General features: G+C 44.1%; 1 protein-coding gene across 4 annotated transcripts in view; it reads left to right on the forward strand.

Annotated features, from left to right (window-relative positions):
- Positions 1-25,717, forward strand: part of RASAL2 (RAS protein activator like 2) — a 122,718-nt gene that overhangs the window by 83,925 nt on the left and 13,076 nt on the right. For 3 of the 4 annotated variants that reach the window (XM_009978458.2, XM_086617153.1, XM_086617152.1), the window contains exons 2-10: positions 1,671-1,780; positions 11,809-11,962; positions 13,511-13,609; positions 14,419-14,973; positions 17,221-17,365; positions 20,542-20,686; positions 21,581-21,817; positions 22,525-22,726; positions 25,408-25,586. In XM_009978458.2, the coding sequence (XP_009976760.2) occupies positions 1,671-1,780; positions 11,809-11,962; positions 13,511-13,609; positions 14,419-14,973; positions 17,221-17,365; positions 20,542-20,686; positions 21,581-21,817; positions 22,525-22,726; positions 25,408-25,586 (1,826 nt within the window). Of the gene's footprint in view, positions 1-1,670; positions 1,781-11,808; positions 11,963-13,510; positions 13,610-14,418; positions 14,974-17,220; positions 17,366-20,541; positions 20,687-21,580; positions 21,818-22,524; positions 22,727-25,386; positions 25,587-25,717 lie in introns of all 4 variants that reach the window. The other variant, XM_086617151.1, reaches the window with a different exon arrangement.

Genomic DNA, 25,717 nt, shown 5'->3' on the forward strand with positions numbered 1-25,717 from the left:
CACAGCTTGTGGAGGCTTGCCTTGTGAATGTGCTCAAAATTAGCTGTACTCCACTTCTGTCCTAGCAAAACACGGATGATGGGAGAGAGGGCTGGCCCTGGCTGACTGTCACTGTCACTAGACCTTTACTAAAGTAAGGCTGTAGATCTGCTGGTTCAATCCACGCCAAAAGAACGTTCACTTTGAGCAAATTCTGCCAACCTATAACCAGCCTACAATATTCTTAACAAACATGGTTTCACTCACGTGTGTTTGGGTATATCTTCCGACAGCAGTGCACAGGGAACGGTGGCTCAGTGCAGCTGTTCTGTGAAGGAGCAGAATAGAATCGACCAGTAAAATATTGCTTAATCCCATTGGATTAAGAACCTCTGAATTTGCTTTGATCATACCAAAGAATGTATGTGCGTGAATGTCTGTAAGCCCTGGAAATATTTTGACACAAAATGGTGTATTTAAAACACGTTATGCTCAAAAGTAATTTAAAGAGCTACAGGAGAAAATCAAACGTGCAGGTGTCGAAATATTTCTGAGATTTCCCCACACGTGCAGATGCCCAAACCCCTTTGTATGTCCGTGCTCAGATGTACTTGTGTTACACTACTGGTAATCCAGCAGTAGCTCTTGGTGGGATCTGCAAGGAGAGAACCGTGAGGGCTGCTTTATCTGGGAAGCAAAAGGCCAAGGGGTGCTATAAGGCAGCCTACTGCAATGGAGAGGGGAATTACAAATACGATGGAGCCAAACTTTTCCCTGTAATGGCAGATGCTATAATTAGACAGCAGCTGCAGATTGCTGCTTGGGAGGTTTTTGTTGAACAGAAGGAAAATTTCTCTCACTGGAAGGATAATGCAGCACTGGACTGAGTTGCCCAGAGAGGTGGTAAAACCTCCATCACCAGAGGTTTTGGAGATTAGTGAGACAAAGTCAGAGTTAGGCTGACCTGGTGCTGGCAGTACACCCGCAGTGGGCAGCGGCCGGGCTAGACGAGCCCCAGAGGCTCCCTCCAACTAACATGGCTTGGGTCTGCGATTGTTGGTGAACAATTGTAGTTCAGAAGACAGATTACTTGAAGATTTACTATTTTTAGATCACAGGTAGATTTTTTGAATTGAGTTTTGCTTCAAAGCAATACCAGGACTGGTTTCTGAGGTCACTAGTGTATGAAATCTTTTGAAATTTTGGTTCTGGCTAGTGAGACTATTGAAATTACAAATTATTGTAAGACTTACCTGCTATATCTAAATTTAAAAGGACAACGTGGGTGCAATAGAAGCTCATAATAGAAGACATCTTGTACTATTAATCTGACCAAGAACTGAAATTATGCCGTTTAAAGGGGAGGTAGGAACAAATACTGATATCTAAGACTACTCTTTATTAAATGATAATTGTAGGGTTCGGGGTCTCTTGTGTACTAGTTGGAATTCATTGAAGTGCACCTGTAAAGTGAGTAGTGCTAATTACAGCGTTTGAAGCTGTCACATACTGGAGCTGTCATTGACAATCTAGCCCTGCCTTTCTTCCTGCTCAGAGGAATCCCAGTACAGCACGTTCTGTAATCATTGTCAGTGGGAATCACTGCTGACTTTGGACTCGGTAACAGTGCATTGATTGATTTGTTACTGGCCTTGGTTTCCCTGTTTCACTCCTGCAATTTCTCATTTTAGGGCTTCTTCAGTAAACGTCTGAAAGGGTCCATCAAGAGGACAAAGAGTCAGTCAAAGCTGGACAGGAATACGAGTTTCCGTCTCCCATCTCTCCGCAATGCTGATGACAGGTAAGGTGCAGCGCACCTCCCAAAACAACCTCTCCTCATCCAGAGGCACTTCACAAAATCTACGTGCAGCATGTGTACACGCACACAGAATGAGAGCGAGGAAGGGGATTTATTGTTAAACTGGCAGATGGGTGGGTTTGGGGCTGACTGGTGTGTTGGACGTTATTTAGGGTACAATGTACTGCTGACACAGGACTGAAAACTTTTTCTGCTCTTAGCAGCTGATGAAAAGTTCGTGTTAAGCATATAGACTCAAATACCTTTTTCTGCATCTGTTTCAAGCAAGCTGCAGACTTTAAATTTTGTGATACAAAAGCATCGCATCGATTAGGTTTAGAGGAACTTGCCTTGATGCATGCAATACTTAGCCACTGCACTGATCTGTGGGTGATACACGGGGTTATGCTGGTGCAAGCAGATCAGTTCATCTAGCACTGGCAAAGCACACAGATGTATGGTGCAGTACAGGCACATTAAGAATCCTTGCCAATGTCAGTCAATTGTACAGTTACTGCAGTGTTACTACAATGAACAGACGGTCTGTTTTTCAGAAAACTAGAAAACTCAGTAACTTCTGACCATCTTAGTGCTCCATTTAGTGTATTCTTGCTAGTTTAGTTTCTGACTGGCAATTCAGGCTGGGAACGGATTGTTTGTGAGGCAAGCAAAAGCTCATACACACAGTTTTTCCTAACTGTTTGTAAAGTCTCTTGATTGTTTTCATTAAACATTACTGTGTGTTACATTCCACAGTAGCCCAGCAGGAGAACTAGACTGAGTGAAAAACAGGTTGCCCTGTACTTAAGGCCACGGCAGGCTTCTGTGATTTTACATTGTTTAGTGTGTTTTTCCTTCTCCTTAAGTTGAGTTGAATTCATTAATTGTATCTGTCATGCTGTGTTGCTTCCATCAATGGCACTACCTTCTCCATCTGAAAAGTAGCATCATGAAATCATGGAGATAGCAAGGCTTTGGATGTTAAAGGTCTTGATAACTTCAGGAGTTAGAAAAGACTGCTGCTTTACCAAGTATGACTGACGATGTGGATGGTGTTTCTCCTACGGTCATAGTAATGGCTACCCAGTCTGTTTTGAGTGGAGGTTTGTTATAAGTCCCTATCTTCAGGGAGTTGCAACATGGCTATAAAAAGCAACTCAGTGAGCATAAGCATGTTAAATAATGCCACCATGTGATAAAGTACCTGTTATTTTTGCCGTTGTTTGAAACCAGCTTTGCTTGAAATTTTGTAATGCAGAAATCTCCTTGCCGTAAATAATGTATTTGTCTTTTCTTAACTTGGTACTTATGGTGAATATGGACTTACTGCGGTGCAGGGGGCATGCTATCACTCTAGGAAAGCTGATAAATTTAGATATAATTAATCCTCATAACTTTGGTTTAAGGTATGATATTATACACAGCAAAGCCACCTTCTCTTTAAAACCGGATCCCCCTCTGCTCCCTGCCAGTGTGGCCATGAATTGTCAACTAGGCCTGAATGGAACGTGGATTTTCTCTGATTGCTTGCAAAGCATAAAATCCCACGCATATGGTGATGGCATTAAGCATAGCTGGCCTGTTCTGTCAGTGCTCTCAAGTCTCCTTGACATGGATTTAAAAAGAAGGATGCAGGAGTGAATGAACTGCAAAGTTCCAGGGGCAGAGTCCATGCAGAGGTTTGCGGGACAGAGCCCTGGCAAGCCAAGGACGTGCAGGATGTTGATGTTAGACAGGGACAAGCCAGCAGTTGCTCTTTACTTTTGATCCGGTCACCCTTCTCCTTTTGGCCTGCTACACCACATCTTGTGCTTGTAGGGCAGGAGATGAACAGCGTTCTGGGGGTTTTGTGACTCGATATGGTTGCTTGCTATTAATGGAACGAAGCATTTTTGATAACCAGTCTGTGTGATCTTCCTCCTTTCGGAAGTATGTGTACTGAAGTGAACAGAGGGCACAGTCTGGAGGCTAGGGAGATTGTTTGAGAGTAGCCAAGCTATGTGGAAAGCAAGCTGAGCTGAAGTTTATTTGGAGATAAATCTTTGCACAAATGAGTACTGCTGTTCAAAAGCACGAGCCTCACCATGAGCTGGTTGAAGCCTCATGCTGCAGGTGAAGGTCACAAATTACTGATATGCTTTCTTTCCAAAAAGAATTTAACAGCACTACTTAACCTTGTAGTCACCTTTTGTTGAAAAGATTGAAGGTTTGATAGAGTTCTCCTTGCAGTTGTGGTCTAATCAGTGCACCAATTGAATATGCTAGCTTCGAAAGTTCATGGTTAGAGATGTTACTTTTCTAATGGTATTTTATAAATAAAACCATAAAGGAAGCTCAGTTCTTCTGTAAAGTGAAACTTGCCAATAACTTCTCCCTTCCCTCCTGTATGTTTCACTGTGTATCTAAGGCTGCCTGAAAAATGCAATTGGTGGGTAGAACAGCAGGAAAAACAACTCAGAAACTATGTGGGAATGGAGCATTGAAGATGAGGAACAGATTAGTATACTGGGAGGAGATGGGCTGGAGGAAAGAGGAGGCTAAAAAGATTGATGTGTGTTTAGAATTATGCTGCTGTTTGGGATTTTTCCCAATGGGACAAATCAGCGACAACTGTTTCTGCCTGAAAGAAGAAAACACATAGCACACAGCAGCTGACTCTTAATTCATGAGAGGGAATCGCCATTTTCTCACCTTCTCCTCTCCCTGCTTTCTGTATGAGTCTCGATCAGTTGCAGTAAAAACTTTCCTGTCCTACCCTGGTGAGTCAGCCCTTTCCCATTTTAAGCAGGTGATGCTAGGTGAAGTCATGGTGTTATACAAGTTTTCAGGGCCAGGTTGACTGATAGCATCTACCTTTTCTTGCTCTGACAAATACAAGAGCCCTGCCTTCAAAGAAAGTACTATATATCTTTATAAATTAATTCCCTGCAAGGATTAGAAGGAAATAGAGGCTGCTGTCATGTTGCTTTTCTCATGCTTTTGAGGTGTTTGGGTCCTGCTAAGAAACAGGAGATGTTTATAGATAAATACCTGTAAAATTCTGGAGTAAGGAAGATTAGTTATCCTGGTGCACATCAAGATTTGGGATGCTGTAACACTGCATGCCATTCCAGATGGTGACAGAGGATGGATGCTGTCTGTTCAGAGTTGATCTAAAATAGAAAGGCTTCAGGAATGCTGTAGGAAGGAGTGACAGAGATAAGTTGCAGATTTTTTTCGTAATCAGATTTTCTGTTTCAGCAGAAAGCAATTGGCCAACCTACTTTTTCTGGCTTTTAAGCGTCGTTTCAGTGTGACTGGGTTAGTGGATGGAGAGAGGCAAGAGCTGCGGTGCCTCTCCAGGCATGAGCCCACCATGGGTCAGCATCCAAGTGTCCTGTAGAAATCCACAACCTCTCGGTCTGTGATTTGCATCACTTCTGTTGCCCCAGGTTCAGGTTGTTGGCTGGGCAGTCCGTTGTACTTGAATGCTTATGTTTTGTCTTCACAAGGCACTACCGTGAGAACACTTAGACTATCTGTTTGGTCGTCACCCACACCACATGTCAGTGAAGCTCTTCAGGCATGTGGCCAGTGCGACATCTCATCACGTTATCAACAGCCCTCACTGTGAGGCTGTCTGGCACCACGTTACTGTATCATCTTCCGCAGCTTTCCTAGCCCCTTTCCCACTGCGTTCTTTGAGCTCTTCAACCCACACCTTTGTCTCTAACGTTTTCTCAGTGTCAATAATATATAGGAACACGTACAACAGCATGAGAAACAAGGCTTGAGGAAAATTACATTTGAACGGAGAGACCAAATTAATATTTTAAATTTGCAGACAGGAATTAGGGAGTATTTCCAAGTGAACCGACAGTTTTTGCCACAGTTTTGTTTATGGCGAGGGAGCGAAGACGGTTGAGACTGGCTGCATATGGTCGCAGTGACTGCAATAAAGCTGTGCAGACAGCTGGGAGGGTTTTGCCCTGCTGGGATTTACTGCCACGTGGGAATCCTCCTGCTTTACTAAAAGTCATTTTATGGCATTATCAGATAGTCGTAGAGGAGCGCGGGATCCGTCGCGTGCTCGTTTGGAATGGGCTCCGGCAGGTTGCAGGGTAGCGGGTAGCCATGGCTCTGGGGTTCGTGGTGAAGCGGTATCGCTGCCCCAACGACAGCTTCTTCTACTTTCGGTAAGTTCGCGCTCCTCCCTCCTGGCTTCTTTGCAGTATGAAAATAGCACGGATCATATAAATAATAGAAGCAAATCTTGCTGCATTTTTCGTATTTGTTCATTCTAATTTAATGCCAGTTTTCAAAAAAAAAAGGTGGGTGATTTTTCTTCTGATTTAGACGTAAGGATAGAAATCTGTGTTACGCAATGCGTTATTAAGGCTTGGCTCACTCAGAGCTTGTATTCATTCAGCGTATCTGGTTCTCTCTGCGTGCTGGAGTATGGGGAAAGGGGAGGAGTGGTTTGTTTCCAGAGAGGCATCTCGCTCCTGTTTTGCTGAACGTCTTTCTTTCAGCCAGTTTTTTTTGATCCTCGTGCAATTGTTTGTTTTTCAGTGAAAACCGAAAAAGATCTCAATGTTAAGCCTATTGTTGCAAACCTTCACCTTGGTGCTCAACTGCTCTGTCCCACCTGCAAGCTCATGCTTCTTAATGGCTGATGCTTTTCTGCAAACCCCAGGCTCCTCCATATAGCCTTCACCTACAAATTGCTTAGCAGTGAAGTGAAACTGAATCAGTTAAGCACCTCTGGTACGGCAAAACAAAAGAATTTGAGACGTTAATAGCAGAGACCACGAGTTACAGTAGAGTGAAGAGAACGCTGCCCCTGCGAAATTCAGCAGCCTGTTTGGCTGCTCCGTATGAGGTGTCTGTTAAACAAGCTGTGGTCTGCAGGGAGAGCAGGCAGGCGGGGAAGGGCTTTGCAAATCCAGGATTCAAACAATGAGGCTTTGGGTAGGGCCTTGCAAGAAAATACCAGAATCTCAACGAAAAGCTAAAGGAATATGCTCAGAAAAAGCCAGGGTTTAATTGCAGTTAATAAATAAGTTACCCTAAGTTTCTGATTTAAAAAATAATAGTAATGAAACTGGTTAGACTTGTAGAAGCGTTGACCAAGTACTAGGATGTTCTGTTAATTGGCAGTTGGAAAATGAAGCGGGGTGTGGTGCCTACAAAATGAATGTTTGCCCGGGGAAACGCGATGCTGCAGCGCTGGTGGAGCGCACCAGTGTCGCAGATGATGTTGCCGACGTTAGGGTCCAGTTCAGCAGGGCTGGGATTTCGAATAGCAGCGCTGAGCAGAAAGGTCGCTGCGTTACAGTCCAAGCTCCCTCCTGTGACTTTGCGAGTGGCTAAGTATTGAATTCAACTTTCTCATCTTGGGGAGTGTCTCTAAACACACGGGGATTGTGCTGGAATTATCTGAAGCATGCAGACGTACAGCTTCGCGTAAGACCAGTGGAGACGGTGGCTTTAGCTGGGTGCTGGGGCTGAACAAAAAAAACCCTTCTCATAATTCTTTGGCATCACACCAGTTTGGTAAAGGAAACAGATTATGGTATTCTGTTCCTTGGTAGTTCATTTCTATACATTTATTTTTTATCTTTTGGGTTGTTGACGTCCACAGGCTTGTTTTCCAAGCGATACAGGGCTCTCCCTGGTAAGCTCAGTAATTGAAAGTCTTTTGTGCTTTGCAGATTGGCTTTTAAATAGGTCAAAATCAGCAGGAGAGCTTCATAACCAGAGCAATTAGGATTTTAACCCTTTACCCTACATGCCATATAGACAGTAGACTATAATAGAAGTGGACTAATAGGCTGCTGTGTGCCATAGGCAGCCACCGAAAGCCAGAGGTTTCTGCTTCCGAGATCTTCCTGTCGTGGAAAATTACTGAAATATGGCGTGCAAGGAGAGAGGGCCAGCTTGGGGCTGGGCCAGCAAGATGGTGGTGGTGAAGAGATCTTTTTCAGTAGCAGTCGCATGCTGCTGCCGGGTCGGTGGTTTGAGGCATTGGCTGGGCTCTGATTTAGAAAGAAATTGCGCAGCTCTGAAGACCAGTACTCCAAAGCATATGAAAAGAGGTGAGAGGTTTAAAATGTTCCCCGACATGCTCCTCCTCCACCTGCTTTTCCTATTGGAAAGAAATTACGGAGAATACCTATGTTAAGAATTTGGTGCTGTTGATAACTATTTGCTCTGAACTCCTGTGTCGTTCCATCGCAATCTTTTGTTGCAGATGATAGGAACGAAGAAGCAGCAGGAAAAAAAAGTTCATCATCGGATGTTAACTGTAATTTCAAACAGGATTTGTGTTGTTATAATGGAGCTGTTTAACAGAAGCAGATTTGTACAAACAACCCTTCCCCCACCTTTTGCATGTGCGATCTTCCTGTTTACAGTAATCTGCTTCTCTGGGATTACTTCTCTCTTAGCAGAGACTCTAAGCAATACTCGTTTTACCAGGAGCTTCCTACCTAATACAGGATAGAGCTTGTTAATCCAGCCCCTTTGCTGGACATTGGGAAGTAAGTTAGAGGCATCTATGCAAAAGGGAAGCCAGCAAGCAATTTTCTTTTGTTGTTACTTACAGCTTCAGAATATCAAATGAGGGCTTAAAGCAGCAGAGAACTATTATTTCTGTATAATTATTGCCTATATTGATTGGGATGCTGCTGATTTAGGTACAAGTCAATGATTTGCTTTGCAGTTCTATCAATAGATGAAATAAATACCGTGGTGCTTACAAATGCGTACACTTGTGTTTGTAAATGCATGTGGTTGCATCTAACCAACAACTTTACGACATCGCTGTGTTGTTTATGGAAGATGAAGTGCTAATTCTAAGCCACTTAATCAGTTTATTGAGATGTTTTAAATATGGTAGCTTCAAGGGATTGCTTGAACAGATACATTCCTCTGCCCCAAGACCCTGAGTCAAGGAAACTAGCCATGCTCCAGCTGCTCTGCAACTAAACAAACTGTTCAAAGCTAACTAGTTAGAAGAGCAATGAAGCGGAATAGATGCTACCGAAAGATTTCACTTGCAAGATGGGATGTGGAGGCATGGAGCACATTTGCTGTGTGTACCTGCCTTTGCCCTCACCCTGGCCCCACAGGCTGTTCGGAGACGTTCTTGGAAGATGCCTCACTCTCTCCCACGGTCTTTAACTGTCCGGGTCTCGTTAAACTTGTTGCAGGAAAGGAAGAGGAGGGACTTCTTCCTTTCTGGAAAGGTCACCTTTCCAGAGCCTGCTGCCTCTCCCGGCTGCCGGCCCCCCCTAATCTCCTTACAGGAGGCCGCACCATGGCAACACGCACCCGGGAGCCTCCTTGTGTCACCCGCGGGGCCAGGTGGGAGCACAGGCGATGAGGAGAGAGATTTCTTTACCGATGCGGCTGTGACTTTTCTTCCTGCCCCAGCATATCTGCCTGACATGATGCTCGTCTGAAATTCGTAACCTAAGGCTTGAGGAAGAGCTCCTCCTGGATTTTTGTGCCTTTCTTCCTCTCCTGGCAGGATTTACTGTCCGAGATGTAACGGAGATTGAAAGGAAGGGCTGTGACATGTGGCACCGCTATGATTTGGGGATGCGCTGCTAAGTGGCTGTACAGTTGTTTCATGTAGGTGCGTTTGATTTGTCTTACTCCAAGTGCAGCCTCTGCTTAACTGAGATTTGTAAAATCTTCTTTCTCTTTCATTTGGTAGTTATAATTCTTTCCCTCCTTTTCCCCCCTCTTTGTGACCACTCCATGCTTTACTTCTCCGACAAGGAGCGAAGGCGGGAGTTGGCTGTAGGCTCTCAGCCAGCTCCCCTGCTTCATACACCAAAGTACTTTGTTAGGACTGGAATTGCTGAGAGTTTGGGATAGGGACAGAAGCCAAGTGACCTCAGCAGCGCTTTCTTGAGAGGAGAAATTCGAGAGGATTTTGCAGAGATGATATTAAAGTGGTGTATTGTGGTGTGTTTATTTTAGACTTGCCCTACCTTTACTGCAGCAAGTGCTCAATTATACATGGCTGAGGTTTTAGGTTTGTGCTGGTACAGCTGCTGCTGGAACCTGTTGTAACAAAGCGTGCACGGTGCAGCCAACGCGTTTGTACCAGCGCTGCTGTTTTGCATTTGAAATCGGTGTCTCTGTAATATCCCTCTGATGAGAGGCTTTCGCTGCCTGCACTTAGGCCATTCGATGTATTAAATGGGAACAAAGTTCTCCCTTACTGTTTAATAAATCTTATCGTACGTGAATCTGCTAGAATACTGTCAGCGTTTCGTTCTGTGCAAAAGAGCAGTCAGGTGAACTCTGCTTGTTGCTTTACATGTATCCTTCGTGGTATCCAAGTTTTTGTTAAGCAGCCTTAGAAGTACTGAAGACGCCTTTTCCAAATGCTTTTTTTTTCCTTTATGTTTCCCCGTAGGATTTCTCAAGGGTAGGAGGAATTTGGGTTTGCTAAGTTTACAAAGTGAGAGGGGTTTTTTGTATAAGATGAATGAGGGAAGAATATAAAAACTACTTATTTTTCAAAATTAAGGAAGCTGTTAGAGGTAGCTGTGCTTTTCACTCCTCCATAAATAACGTTTTTTTAAACATTTCCCATTTGACACTGAGCCTTGATACTGGCAATTGACTAAAAGAGAACAAATACAGGTGAGGAAGCATCACTTCAGAGCATTGCTCTTCTCTGTGCAATGTATACACAGCTGATGCCTTTCTGCGTTCACGTCTGTTCTTTGTGCTCAGTCACACTTGCTGGATGTGCAGCCATGTTTACGGACATGCTTTCATGGATCACTGAACAGGCGTAGGGACCAGCATGAGCGTCAATATCTTAACAAAATCTAGACCTACCAGGTAAACAGCTCCTTTTCCACTAAGCTGAGACTCGGTGCTCTTCTTCCTTGTTGGTCATCCGTGAAGGCTTTGACCGAGTTCCAACTAGAGGAAAAATGTGTGTGCACATAGTGTTTATCTTGCGAAGTACAAATGCTATTTATGCCTAAAGTATCATATGACTTTATTGCAAAAGCTTATAGTCCAGGTGTCAGTTTGGAGTGAGAAGGATCACAGGTGAAGGTACTGTCACCTATGAACTGAGCACGTTTTACTGTGCTGTTTGACAGCAGAGCTCCCTACTATGCATGAATGTCACATTAAATCGAATTGGGAGAATACAGAAGGTGTTAGAGCACATTTTATACTGTAGCTGTTGGTTGCAAAAAGCTACGGCATAGTGGAGGGAGGGATATGTCTTTGAGAAGTATTGGAGAACTGATGGGGGCAAAGAGAAGATTGCCTTGATCAAAAGGTACTGTGAATTTGGGAGATGCCGGCTCTGGTAGAGCTCAGGGATTTACAGGACAGTCAACTGAAAAAGAGAAACGGTATGTGTCAGTGAGGGGAAATTAAAAGAAAATGGAGATATCAAAAAAATTGGGAACCGTTAAAACTGGAAGAAGCAGCTGAAGAAGAAAATGCATAATTTAAACGTAGGTAACTAATTTGAGCATTGTAAAGTGGGGAATAATTTGCATGTTGGACTGTGGTTTAAAAGCTTTTTATGTTAAGAAAAGTCAAGTGTGTTGTGGGGGTTTGTCTGCTCTGAGGAGAGTAGCTGTTGTTCTGCATTGGTTTAGAGAGGCAGAGGTTGGTGTGCTTTTTGCTGTTAATACACATCTTTTATCTAGCAATCTAGATGGTTAATATTTCCAGTAATATATCCAAACCTGTCTATGAGTTTTCTTTAAATTCCAGCAGCTAAGTTCTGAACTTTTTGGTTTGCTGTTGTTCTTTCAGTGATGGCTCAGCAGCTGCAATTTCTAGGTCAGTGGGAATGGACTTCTTGGGCTCGTGTATGTGGCTGTTACCTCAGGAATCTGGGATTACTGGCCTCATGTTATTTTCATAAGGTTTACAGACTAATTGTAGAAGTTGTTCTGAATAAACACCAACAAGTTGCAGCCTTCTTTGAGATCTTGCCAGCTCTTTTGGTAATTGTGAGAAAAATAAGGTTTCCTTTCCCCCTTGTTCTCCTCCAGGTCACGTGGATTGCCAAAGCTGAAAGAGTCCCGTTCCCATGAGTCTTTACTGAGCCCAGGCAGCGCCGTGGAGGCCCTGGACTTTGGGTCAGAAGAAAAAGTCTTTGTCAAACCACTTCACAGCAGTATCCTTGGACAAGACTTCTGCTTTGAGGTAAGGAACGCTTCCCAAACACACAGCCGATGATACGCTGTCGGTCGGCCTGAACCCTTCCGATACGCTGTTCTGTGACTTTGTAATTGGAGAACAGATCAGCAGCCGCTGCTATCCCAAGGTTTGGGTGGGGGCTGGCTAACCAGCCTGCGATTTTGAAGTCCTTGAGGCTAATGGCATCAATCACTCAACGGAGAGCAATCTTTTTCAATTACTGTGTCTTCTAATTGCAAAATCTCTTTCATTTGATAAATATCTAAGCGTTTGTAGTTTGCATGCAAATGTATGGTTCAGACGTACTATTGTTGGTAAGCTGTGTGTTCATCCTCTCCAAATTCACGTAAAATTAAATTTAGAACGTGGGCTATAACTGAGAAATGTGATTTCCAGTCAGAGCACCCTTGCGTCAGCTCAGCCCGTTTGCTGGTTGCTAAAGGAGAAGCTTCAGTAATCGCGGACGTGTCTGTAGCACTGTGGTGCAGGATGCAAAGATCCTCTTGCTGTTTCAGCACAGGCTGCAGCACAACGCCCTGGGCTCATAGCCTGGCATCGGAAATGGGTGCTTTGTGCGAGCACAATCCTTGCCTGGCCAGACCAACGTGCTGTTTGGACGTGTCTAAGGCCATCGTAATCTGTCGCGGCAGGGGCGGGCGGCAGTCTGTCTTCGGCAGGATTAGTCGGATGTGTCCAAACTTAGGGAACAAAGATCTGTTTACAACCTGGAAAACTGCTCTGGCAGAAAACCAGCATATCAGGCCATTCTCCCTCGGGATGTATCCAGGAACTGTTCCTGTTCCCTTCAGTCTCATTCTTCTGGTTGGAGGCACTTTCCAGCTTGCTTAGGTTTGAGTGGAAAAACTGGCAACAACTGAGCTCTGAGCCTGTTGCCTCAAACTGCTTTTTAATTGTGTGCACAAATGAATGGAAAGAGTAAATGAAGCTTGTCAGGCCGCATCAAAGTGAAGGGAACCAAGGTGGTTCCCTCCTGCGTGAAAGCACAGCTGTGCATGGCAGCGAGAGTCAGAGCACGCAACACCTTCCATTTGTTTTACCCTGCTGCTGTATATACATGGACCCTTGGAAAGGTTTTATGTTTGCTGAAGACACCGTTTCCAGTGTGTTTTGCCTTATAGTAATACTTTATTAGTTCTGTCTGGTTTTACACTGTTAGTAACCAAATCATCTGCCTCTGGGACTTAACATGGAAAACTGCAAGCATTTAATAGCTACGGATCAATTAACAAGTGTTTAAAAAAAAAGATAAATTAACTGGTTGGTTAAAGCCTTGTTTAAAAGCCTTTACAAGGAGCCTCTGGTGCTCCTTATATGTTTCTTTGGTTTTATATTAATTTGAAGTGACTTCTTTTTTTGTCTCTGCGTTTTGTGGGCCTTCTAACCTCTCTGCCTTCTTGGTTCCCATGTTGTTTTCCTGCCTTTTTCACATTTACTTTGTTGCTCAAGCATTGCTTATCTTCTTCTTTGCTTTTTGCAGCCTCTTACATGTCTCCTAGGCTTGCCTGAACTCAGCCTGTCATTTATATGTTCCAGGTAACCTACTCCAGTGGCAGTAAATGCTTCAGTTGTTGCTCTGCAGCAGAGAGGGACAAGTGGATGGAAAACCTACGCAGAACAGTGCAGCCAAATAAGGTAACAGAAACTGTGGAAATAAGATTACCAGGGGAATGGAGGTGGTATGATTGGATTTTAGTCCAGTGTTGGTATGATTGGATTTTAGTCCTGTGTACCAGGGCTTCCCACAGATGCATGTGCAATTAATTTAGTCTGGGGAGAAGTTGGCTCATTAGCGTATCAAAAGCTGCTGTGTACTGTTCTAGTGAGTGCAGTAGGTCAAACCTTTAATGAATAAATACATGTCGGCGTGTTTCCTGATCCCAGGCCCAGTGCCTGCTTGTGATGTTTCAGACTGGGTTTCTGGTACCATGCACCTCAGGAGGATGGGACATGGCTTCATAGGTTTCGTGTTTTACTGGGGGGACACAGTCTCGGGGGGGAAGGGAATTTGAGCCAGAGGGAGAAGAGGGGTCAAGTTATTGATCAGTTGATAAATATCTGACAAGTCACCTCCATAGCTGGCATACTGCCTCGGAGGAACAGGCTAGCAGAGCTCTTGGAGTTACTCACAAGAGTAAACAGTGTAGCGCGCCATACCAGTCTAGCAGCTTTTGAGGCGCTCCTCTGCAGAGTGTTTGTTTTCTAAAGCATTTCAAATATAGCTTTTTGAGAAGAAAAATGTTCTAGTCCCCACTTTTGACGTACAAAAGACAGCCCTTTGACTCTATTTTAAAAAATTTCCAGTTTTCCAGAGATTCTGGTTCTGAATTCTGACTCTGTCTCTACCGTGGACACAAAAAGCAGCCCTCTGCTGCTGCTTCAGAAGGCAAAATACTCACTTTTTAGGGATTTTGAATCAAAGCTGAGCTCTTTCTTCTGTGCAGGATAACTGCCGTCGAGCTGAAAATGTGCTCCGTCTCTGGATCATTGAGGCAAAGGACCTGGCCCCTAAGAAGAAATACTTCTGTGAGCTGTGCCTTGATGACACCCTCTTTGCCCGCACCACCAGCAAAACAAAAGCAGATAACATTTTCTGGGGAGAGCACTTTGAGTTCTACGGTCTCCCACCTCTTCACAGCATCACAGTTCACATCTACAAGGATGTGGAGAAGAAGAAGAAAAAGGACAAGAACAATTATGTAGGCCTGGTCAACATTCCCATGACCAGTGTAACCGGTCGCCAGTTTGTGGAAAAATGGTACCCAGTCAGCACACCTACACCCAACAAAGGGAAAACAGGGGGACCTTCCATTCGGATAAAGTCCCGTTATCAGACTATCACCATCTTACCCATGGAGCAATACAAAGAATTTGCAGAGTTTGTTACCAGCAACTACACTATGCTGTGCTCTGTGCTGGAACCTGTGATCAGCGTAAGGAACAAGGAGGAGATGGCTTGTGCTTTGGTGCACATTCTTCAGAGCACTGGGAGAGCTAAGGTAAGAACAGGCAGCTCCTGTCAAAATGAATCCCCCTCGCTGCTCTTCAGTGACACCTTTTCAGCTAGAAACTAGGAAGCCAATGACCATGAGCATCAGCCTGGTGGGGCAAGGCTGGGAAAAGGGTCTCAAAAGTGTTTGAAAAGACTTGGGCAATTGCATCTACCAGGAGGGCATATAGATAACAATGATTAAGAGTTGATACAAAGATTAAAGGTGTTTCATTAAACACAAAACTTTGTGTTATTCTGAACAGTGAGGGCCTGCATTAGAGTGTTGAGGATCCTTTTCTGTATTTCGAAAATCATGATGCAGAATAAGAGATAAGTAAGCAAGAGATTAGTAAACCGGAGAACTACTTCTGTAAATAAGTCTCCAATACAATAAGCAGCAGGGTGCCGTTGTTGGCTCAGTGCTAAGTCAGCTAATCAATGCTAACATTGATTTAGTCAGCGTCTGAACAGCCATTTGGAGCATCTCCACGTGGTTAATGGTGATCCCACCAGCCCCAAGGATGCCATTAGGACTTCTGGGTGCACGCTGATGGTTCTCTGTGAGGCAGCAATTGGAGTGAGCCTCAGTTTCTTCGAGGAGATTGTGGGAGAATATCCTGTAGGTCTCGGGGAAATTTTGAGAAGCATTAACAACCATTGATTTATGTGTATGCCGCCCGCCAAGTGGGCGTGTGAGTAGTGCCAAGCTGTAGCCAGCTTCTTCCAGTAATGCCAGCTAGAGCGAGTTAAGCACGACCAGACACAAGTTAGAGGGTTAGAGATGTGGAAGGATGGCAGAAAGCAAGATCCAAGGGACAGCCTAATTTAACTGCTCCAAAAGGGTCCTTTTATGTTTGCATAATTGTATGCCATTCTCTGCTGTTCTCCCCTGGACATATGTCTCAGAAAGGCTGGTGCTCTGTGACAGTGTGTGATAGGAATCAATTTCTTACCACGCTGTTTGATCAAGAGAAGCTGGTGGCTGGGATAGCTCCTGTAAGGTTGTGTTGAAATCCTGCTGGAAAGCAGGCTCTGGATTCCTGCAGTGCTGGCTGCAACAGGTAGATAAATTAGTGTTATAACTGTGCCTCCCTACTGCCTGAACATTTGAACCTCTGTTTGCTGGAACCATTGAGCAGATTAGGCTGCCATAACCGAAAGCAGCAAAGAGGGTGTGTTTCCAGGTCACATGGTGGTGGTGGTGATGCAGCTGGGTGTTCCCAGTTCACACCAGGTGAAAATAATTCTCTCAGATTTTGCTGAGAAGAAACAGCAGTAATTGATTGAAAACTGAATACTAAATGTATTTTTTCTCTGTTTTTATCATACATCATTTGTTCTGTGTATTTTACATTCGTATGCTAGCAGACCAGCAAGTCAGTTATCACTCAGCCCTCATTCAGGGTGGTGTTTTGGTTTTGTTTTTTGAGAGATTCTTTTTTTTTTTTTTTTTTGGAATAGCTTTTTTTTTAAAAAAAGGGAGAAATATGCTTCTTCTCCTGGAGAACTTTACAGTGGCTGACATCGGATCTTGTGAAATAACTGAGTATTTCTTGTGAAATGCTGAGTGTCCTTGACTCACATAAAGTTATCGCTTCAGGAAATAAGTATTACTGTGGAATTAGAGCCTATATCAAGAGGTTATTTGCTGTATCAAGACTTGCTGATTGTTCCTGCCGGGGTGTTCGAATACAGTTCAAGTTAAGCCATATAAATCTACAGCAAGTATGTTAACTTTTTTCCCAAGTCGTGAACCACTTCTGGTTTGTGAATTTCATTGATGTAAGCCATTCTTCTTGTTTAAATTTCACCAAGCTGTAAGAACTTGCGCCTAACTTCCATCTTGGATTTTTAAATCCAAGTCTGTATGTAATACTCAGTATTAAAAGATCGATATATTACAGTTTCTTTCAGCAGACAGAGCCACTGATAGATAAAACTGGTGAGGGTTTCTGTTCAGGATCTAAACTGAAACACAAACTTGGCTGTAAAGGTTTTCCTTTAGAGATTTGTGCTTCTCCCTATATAATTTGTAATCTCTGTCATTTTATAGGTGTAGCAAACCCAAGAGGAGCCCTGGCTATTTCCTTGGCCCATACCACACGTAGCACCTGCACCCCTTGTCCCAAACTAGGCAATTATTTCAGTAATCCTCCAGCTCCTCTATTTATCCTTCCCTCATGGCTTCTACAGTTAGCCTGACATGACTGAGTTTGGTTAAAATAACTTCTTGCTGTTTGACCTTTTTCTTCAGGATTTCTTGACGGATTTGGTGATGTCTGAGGTAGATCGTTGTGGGGAACATGATGTCTTGATCTTCAGGGAGAACACACTTGCTACCAAAGCTATTGAGGAATACCTAAAGTTGGTAGGGCAGAAGTACCTTCACGATGCACTAGGTAAGAAAGCACCTGCCTGTTAGCTGTTTGCCTTGCACTATCTGCAACGTGACCAAAACCTCATGGATCTAGGAATGTGGGATGGGAAGGAGCTGCCTCAGCACTGAGCCCAGGTGTCTAGTATCCAAACAGCAAAACACATGCTCTCTACTCTTGATAGCCTTCCTCCATGCAGAGGAAGATGCTCGTTGGTGCCTGCAAGAGTAGCACCCAAGGAAAGGCAGACTTGATTTGATATAGCTGAGTCCCTCTTAAAGTTTGTGTCACCATATTGTGTTCTTCTGGGTAACCTTTTGTGTCTCCAGTAGTGATGCAGAGATATAACACTGCAGTTGCTTTGTGGGCAACGGTGATTGTTCTATCTGATACACAAACAGGCTTTAGAAAGGGATTCCGACACGTAGTTTAGCAGCGGAAATTGAGACTGATACCATGTGTTGTGGTGTTAGGAGTGAACCTCGTATCATGCGCAGTACAATTAGGTGGAGACTTCAGAAAGGGTTATAAATGTGAAGCACGTAGTTCCCTAATCTCCTTTTATGCTAAAGAAGCTCCTGCACTCACTTTAGGCTGAAGTGCCACCACCCAGGGCGTTAGATATACTCAGACCGTTCTGGTTGACAACCAAAGTTCTCATCCCAAGTGCTTTCTCCTGGGGGGTCTCCAGTCAGTCTCTTTCACTTACTGTTGTAGTTAACAGCAAATGTTAGCTATGGCATTAACTAGTACCCACCTTAGCGCTTGGGTTGAATGCAGGTGCATTCCTTTGCCACGGAGCAATTAATTCATAAACATTCCTGTTAACCTTTTAAACTGGTACCTTGCTCCAACAAAAGTCCTTAGCCAAACATGGCTGGCGGGAGTGGGGCTGGAGGGCTACCGAGCAGCACAGGGCAGGAAATCAAGATGCAGACTGTCTAGGGAGCCTCCTGCCTGTGTTTATCCAAAGTGCTCTTCATTCACTGTCTCGTTAAAACTGCCTGGCGAACCCGTGATGTCCAACTCCATTCCCCCCGCGGGGTCTTAATGCCCACGGTTACATGCCAGGCTCTATTCTGATAGCTGTGCTATTATCCCCTCTCCACCAAAAGGTTCTGCTCTAGTCATAAACCACTGCTTTGGGAATTACTGTCTAAACAACTAGTATTGCAATAAAGAGGACCAAAAATGTGCGTGCTCTCTTCTGAAGAAACTCACAGCCTCGCTACAGTTAGCTTTTACCAACTCCATGCAATCTTTCTTACCCAAGATTGCACAATGAGCCACCCATCCCCCTGTTGTTTCTTGGATGAAGAAAGCTTTGAAAATTGATAGAAGAGAAACAAGATCAGGCCAAAGCCAAGTCCCACACCACATCCTTTCACAAAAGAAAAAAAAAAGGCAGCTTGCTTTCCCAGCAGTCTCGCTTGTCCTCAGCAATCCCAGGCGCTGGCAAGTCATCAAGGAGATAGTTGGCTAAATTAGTGCTCCAAGGGTCAATAGAGTCAGGTCTGTGATTATATGGATTTTGACCATTTCTTAAGTGTAATGAGCCTGTTCTGGTAGTCTTATTCTCATGGGTGGAACCACTGAGCAGAAGTCGCAGTCCTGGGCTCTCGGCTGTGCTGGAGAAATGAGCAGCGTTTTACTTTGTGCTGTGCTTTCCAGCAGACTGAACCATCAGCTGTGGAACCAGCATATTACATTTGACTGCACGCCCCTTAATGTGTAGTAATTGCATAAAAAATATTTTTAAATTAATGACTCCTAATACATCATTTAGAGCATTGGTGCTGAGTGATATGATTGTAAATCATAGACATGAGAGATGGAAAATCCCCCTAAGGTCATCCAGCCTATCTGTAGCTGAGGGCAAGGTTGCTCATAACAATGTACCCATGTAATTCTTTGTCAAGTTTTAAATGTCATTTTGCTCAGACGCCGTGTTCTTTGAAAGGATTAACAGCATTACTCCTAGTGTTAGCTATTTAATACATCCGTAAGAGCATCTTAATGTAGGATTAAGGCAGGGTCTTGTGGACCACAAAGAGTAAGATTCAAATGTGTTTAAGGAAAAAAGTATTACCCAGTAAACAACAGTTAAAACAGAATTGGCTCAACAGAAGCGATGCCGGGAGTTTTGCAAATAAGCCATCTAGATGCCCTCAGCAGAAATGTTTTGGACTCCAACACAAAAAAAAAAAACCCAAAACTTAAGAAAATGTGCTGCCTGCTTTGCTTGCAAGAACACTGCTGACTTGAGATTTGAGGAAGGGAGCTGGGAGGTGTTTAAGGGGTTTTATGAAAACAAAGACAAAAAAAAAACGCTTTTGCACAAACAAGCCTTGTGGCCTTAGCTCGGAGCCAGCAAGATCATCTGAGGAGATGAACTTAAAAGACATTGAATCATTAAATGAAGTCATAAAGAGTTTCTCCTAGTGAACAACAGTTTAAAAATCACTTGGTGTGCTAGCATGTATATGAGGAAAACTAGTGAGTAGTTTGTTCCAATATGCCAAACAAAGAAAACTTCATCTGTTTTTTTTATGTGCTCAGTTTCTGTTATGATGACGTAAGAGAAGGATGACAGAAACGCAAAGGATTTTGGAAGGTGCAGGCTGTAAAAATGTGAGCTGTTGATAAAAGAGGCTGAGAAAATGGGGAGTGTCTAGCTAGCACTCGGGTGTTACTGTTACTCAAGAGCAAGGTGACACTTTTTAAAATTAAAAAGAATGGTAACTTTAGAAACAATCAAAATAAATAGCATTGTCAAGTGTATTTCCTGGGGAAGTTATGAAGACAAATAGTACAGCTCCATTTCTAAGACTGTGGATAATTTTATAGTTGCTAATGCAATTGGAACACAAAGTCAAATCCTGTTCTTCAGGCTTTAAGCGCAGTGTCTGCAGGGGCTATAAGCAAAGCTGTCCTGTTATTGCACCAGGATCTGGGGGCAGCAAGGGCACAGGAGGCTGAAGCGTCGGAGCATCAGCCGTCTGATCTGGCACGGCAAGCGCTCTGTTCTGAAAGAGCTGGGAGGAGTCGTGTCCCCAACATCTGGTGTCTGGAGGCTGCATTGCAGACACGGAGAGCAGAAGGGGCAGTTGCCAAGGAAAGGCATAAGCGGGATTTAAAGGTGTGTCAAAGAGGCTTTTCGTGTAACTACTCTGGTTTGTCATCCTCTTCCCTTTGTCCAGGGGAGTTTATCAAGGCTTTGTATGAGTCAGATGAAAACTGTGAAGTGGATCCCAGCAAATGTTCATCCAGTGAATTAACAGATCATCAGAGCAACCTGAAAATGTGTTGTGAGCTGGCCTTGTGCAAGATTATCAATTCTTACTGGTGAGGCATCTCCCTTCCCCTTCCCTCCCATTAGGTCATTTGCTTAGAGGGTGTCCAGTTCTCCTCTGAAAATACGAAAACAGCAGTTGTGTAGGGAAATATCTTAGACCCATCTGAGCCTGCCTTCATTTCCTTTCCTCACTACTTTCCTCCGTGTGATACCATATTGCAGGTGGAACTTGTGCCCAGATTGAGGGGTTCCAGTCCCACGCACTGTACCTGACAGCAGCTTCTGCTGAAATACTTTGCCAAGGGAACACATACTGAGCTGTGGCTGAATAAAGAGGGAATAAAGTGAGAAGATAACAGCTTAGCTTGAACTTGGAATAAAAAGCCGGAAGTTTTGATGTGTATAGGAAACTTTCAGACCCTTTAGATCTGTAGAATTGAACAGGAAATCACAGGGAGAAAACGTTGGCAGAGAGATGTCTATTAATCTCTGTTTCTGAGTAGTAATGAAGGAAGGTTCTTTCCACTTCAGGACGAAGCACATGAGAAATATTGAGAGAGCTTAATAAGCAAAATAAAAATTTCAGTTGTGGAGATGAGTCCAGCTTGGTTCAGATTGTTTTGAATATTTTAACACCCCCGTTTGCGCCAGGGTAGCAATGGATAAGTAGTTCTTAGCTTGCAGATCAGTGTGTCTGCAAATGGCTTCGCTTAACATATATGAACAAGGGATGCTTTAAAGACTACTTAAGTGTCACCAGATTAAATGGGGATCTAAGAATAGACACCTAATGACATTTCTGAGTCTGGAGAGAGAAGAGAGGGTTGGGGGGAGAGCCAATGATGTTTCCTCACAGATAATTATTTCAGATGACTGGTCCCCAGTTCAACTCATTGCATCTCGTTGCCCATGCGATTTTTACTTCCTGGTTTATTGTTTTTCAGTGTGTTCCCTCGTGAGCTGAAGGAAGTGTTTGCATCTTGGAAGCAGCAGTGCCTGAGCAGGGGCAAGCAGGACATCAGTGAACGCCTGATCAGTGCCTCCCTCTTCCTGCGCTTCCTGTGCCCCGCTATCATGTCCCCCAGCCTCTTTAGCCTCATGCAGGAGTATCCTGACGACCGGACATCTCGCACGCTCACACTTATTGCTAAAGTCATTCAGAATCTCGCCAATTTTGCTAAGTAGGTGGTGACAATAAAAGCGAAATCTCTGCCTCCAGGGGTGCAAGTCACTGCAGCTTACGGTGGAGCAAGGAGAGCCCTGCTTGGTAGTCGTATTTGCAGGCAGCTGATTCTCTGTCGAATTGAAGTCAGCTTTAGAAAAGGAGGAAACTTCTCACTTAGATGTGAGGGCTGTTCCCCTTGAGACATCTCAGTGTTGAGCTAGATAAATTCTTTTCACATGCAGATTTGGGCTGTGTTGAATTCAGTCGAGGGGACACAGTATAAAACCAAGAAGAGCCATGCATTAGCATGTCAGTGTGTATGCTATTTCAAAAGAAAAAAAAAGCCTGTTCCCACCAAGGATCATGATTTTCCTCCTTTCTTCCTCCAGAATTCCCAGCTAAGTGATACAAAGGGCATGGCATGTCTCTTACAGGGGAGGGGGTGCAGAGAAGGGGAGAAGAGAAAGAGTGTCTGGGAGGGAGTGGGGAGAGATGTGTTGAGCCCTTGATTATAATATGAACAGTGAATTACTAGTATGTAAATAAGTGCAGGAAAGCAGTGAATCTCTTCAATTGTCCATTTTTTTTTTTTTTGTTCCCAGACCAAATCTTCAGAAAGGCAGGTCTAAAGTTAATTATTTAAGTAATTGTCTGTAAGCACTTGTACTCCGTTTCGTGTGGCAGTTATTGACTGGGTCGTCCATCCCCTCCCCTTTCTTGCAGGTTTGGTAATAAGGAAGAGTACATGGCCTTCATGAATGACTTTTTGGAACATGAGTGGGGAGGAATGAAACGTTTTCTCCTGGAGATCTCTAATCCGGATACCATTTCAAACATGCCTGGATTTGAGGGCTACATTGACCTGGGCAGAGAGCTCTCCGTTTTGCACTCGCTCTTATGGGAGGTTGTGTCCCAACTTGATAAGGTAAAGCAGGCTGGAGGCCTGGGAGGGTGAATCTTGTATCATAGCAACAGTAAACACTAGGAAACATCAAGGGAGCAGCTGAAGCGTGCTTTGGGGAGAACTCAATCTACAGCTTTTGAGAGGAATGTTTGATAGTGGTATTTCACAACTGTTCTTTCCCTGATTTCAGGTCAGGGCCTAAAGCAGGGCATGCGAAGTGGTTGGGCTTCAGCAGTAGTGCAAACACTTTGCAGAGCCTTAAGTAAGGACGGGCGCTAAATGGTGGAGAGGGCAGCACTTAAGAGTAGGCCTGGAATTCCCTGAGGAGCCAGTCCTTTCTCATAAGTGAGCTGGAGGTGTTTGGATAGAAAATGAAAATGTTGCAGTGCCCCTTTTGATGCTAATGGAGGTGCTTTGCTGCACACCAGGCCCCGTCCTGCCCAGCTCTGATGGGGTAATGTGTTGGCCAGGCAGAACTGTTCTCATTAAAGACCTGATCCAAAGCCTGCTGAGATGTTCTCATTTCCGTAGTCTTTGGATTAGTTTTCAGTATACAAGAGGATGGCATGTAAAAACCTGGATCCACTCTCAGTTTTATCTTGTAACAAAAGCAAGATGCTTTCTGCTGTGCTGGAGTCATATGCATTGTCCACGTTCTGTTCTGCTGATCACAGTAGACATCAATAAGCATTGCTTCCATTTAGCTAGAAAAGGAGAAAAGGCAGTAGTTTGCTCTTCCTTAGCTGTGTGGCTTTGCAGGATCCAAAAATCATTAAAACCTTCATAGTAAAGGTAGTTGATAAGACCCTGGAAAGCTGAGTTAGTAATTTTTTTTTTTTTTTGCAAGTGCTTGGAACTGATCCATGTTTCAACTTTTAGAGGTGCATTATTTTGTCCATATTCCATTTATAGTATTCTTTCTTTTGAAACTGGAGAGGTGGGGTGAATTGCAATGCACTCTTAATATTTTTATTGCATTAAGGTTTGCCAAAATAGTTATTTATTAGATACCTATTTTCTCACAGTACACTATTTAAAATAGAAAACATAAAACTGAGCTTGTTGCATCACAGTAAGCTGAAATGTCCTTGACTCGAAAAGGCAATATATATTAATCTCAGTTAATCTTAGTTTGATAACAATTTATGATCTGGTTTTCCGTTTCCCTCGTACATGCACGCAGTGCACGTTCAAAGTGTCGCAGGCAGCAAAGTCAGCTCTAAAGACAGTTTATCAGCCTCAGGAAAACAGGCAAAGGGAGCACTCAAAAGGCCAGATCCTCCATTTCGACAAATTGGCGTAAACCCACCAGAGCAGGGAGCACTGCCATGTCCTTCCAAGCTGGTCAGGCATCAGGTCAGGAGAAACGCAGCTCCGGTCTTTGGACTTGGTCTTAGTTCCTGTGAGCTGCTCTCTGAATACACCGGTCGTAAATGTCTTGGGCAGTGAAGAAAGGGAGGAGACAGACCTGGATAAACCATCAAAGCAGATCTGCTTTGCCCTTTCTGTAGGTTAGATGCATGGATCTATCCTAACAGGCCCTTGGGAGCTGCTCTAGTGGTTTTCTAAAGAGAGAATGAAGGGGTAAAGTTACATTGCAATACTGCTTTACTGTGGCTAATGACTGGGAAATGATGAGAGGAGTCACCTCGGAGATTTTAACAGACACAGAAGAAGTGCTGTACAAAGGCATCTGTACAGAGAGCTTTCTCTGGAGCCAAACTGACTGAGTACCTGCTTACAGGAAAAATAAGGATATCTTTGAAAAGAGCATTGTCTTTGTAGAGGAGTTTTACTTTCTTATAAACCTCCAGTGCTTCCACCTTCTTCCTGCAGTCCCAACAGCCTGAAGATGCCCTGTAAACAATATAACCGGCAGTGACCCAAAGTGGGGAGAAAGATAAGGAGCCTGAAGGAGCAGCCTTCCTTGCTGGAAGGTCAACTGCTCTTATCCTAGGCCTGGCCAACACTGAGCTAACGTGTCATTGAACAAGAAGCTACACGTTTAATCCCGGGCTGATGTGATAATGTTGGGATGAGGATCATTGATGTTTTCATGCAGTTATTTTTCACTTTTAGGTAGGGAAGAACGCCTTAATTTTTGATAACAGGGTGCTACAGAAGTGTAGGATGCCAAAACTGAAAGGCTTATGAAATGAACACCTTCCCTTTCCCCATCTCCCTCAACCCTTGCAATTCTGTCATGATCCCCCTGAATGCCGCATCCCCTTGTCTGTTGGCATGCATTTCCTTTACCACATGACACCCTTTGCCTGGAAAGTTCCCGCCACTAGCTGAATCTGTAGTCTTTGAATGTCCCTTAATGAGTAGATACTGTAGTTTTCACTTTGACCTCACCCACCCTGGACTTAGTTTGCTTTGCATGATAGTTTTGCATTGGAATGGCAATAGTTTTGTTTTATTGAGCATGATTTTAATTTTGGGGGGTCAATCCTAATTTCTTTTCTATTTCCTTTTCTTTCCTCAATGTCTGCTGCACCCCGTTTCGTCTCCTCCATCCATCTCGTCGCCGTGGTTACGCTGCTCCGTAACACTGCATTACGGTCCTGGCACACCCGCACACAACCACCCACCCTCCTTCCTTCCACCTCCACCCTTCCGCCTCTGTGCATCGTTATCAAAAAAACTGGCGGATGTCGCGGTGCTTGTTGTCCAATTAGGGTGAAAATTCCTTCCTACAGGCGACCGTGGCAAAACTGGGACCTCTTCCTCGAATTCTTGCTGATATCACCAAATCAATGACCAACCCTACGCCGATACAACAGCAGCTGAGGCGTTTCACTGAGCACAGCTCTAGTCCAAACGTCAGTGGCAGCCTCTCCTCAGGGCTTCAGAAGATATTTGAGGACCCCACTGACGGGTATGTAACAGCTGGAGCTCAAGGGAAGATGTGGGATAAGATCCTGAACGGTCTGCCCAGGCCAGCTGTAGGAGCGGGGAGCTTGGGCCTCTGTCACAGGGGAATACACAGTCCCAGTAAGAGGTGCACAA

The sequence above is a fragment of the Tauraco erythrolophus genome, chromosome 10 (assembly GCF_009769465.1).
Source record: "Tauraco erythrolophus isolate bTauEry1 chromosome 10, bTauEry1.pri, whole genome shotgun sequence".
Lineage (NCBI taxonomy): Eukaryota > Metazoa > Chordata > Aves > Musophagiformes > Musophagidae > Tauraco > Tauraco erythrolophus.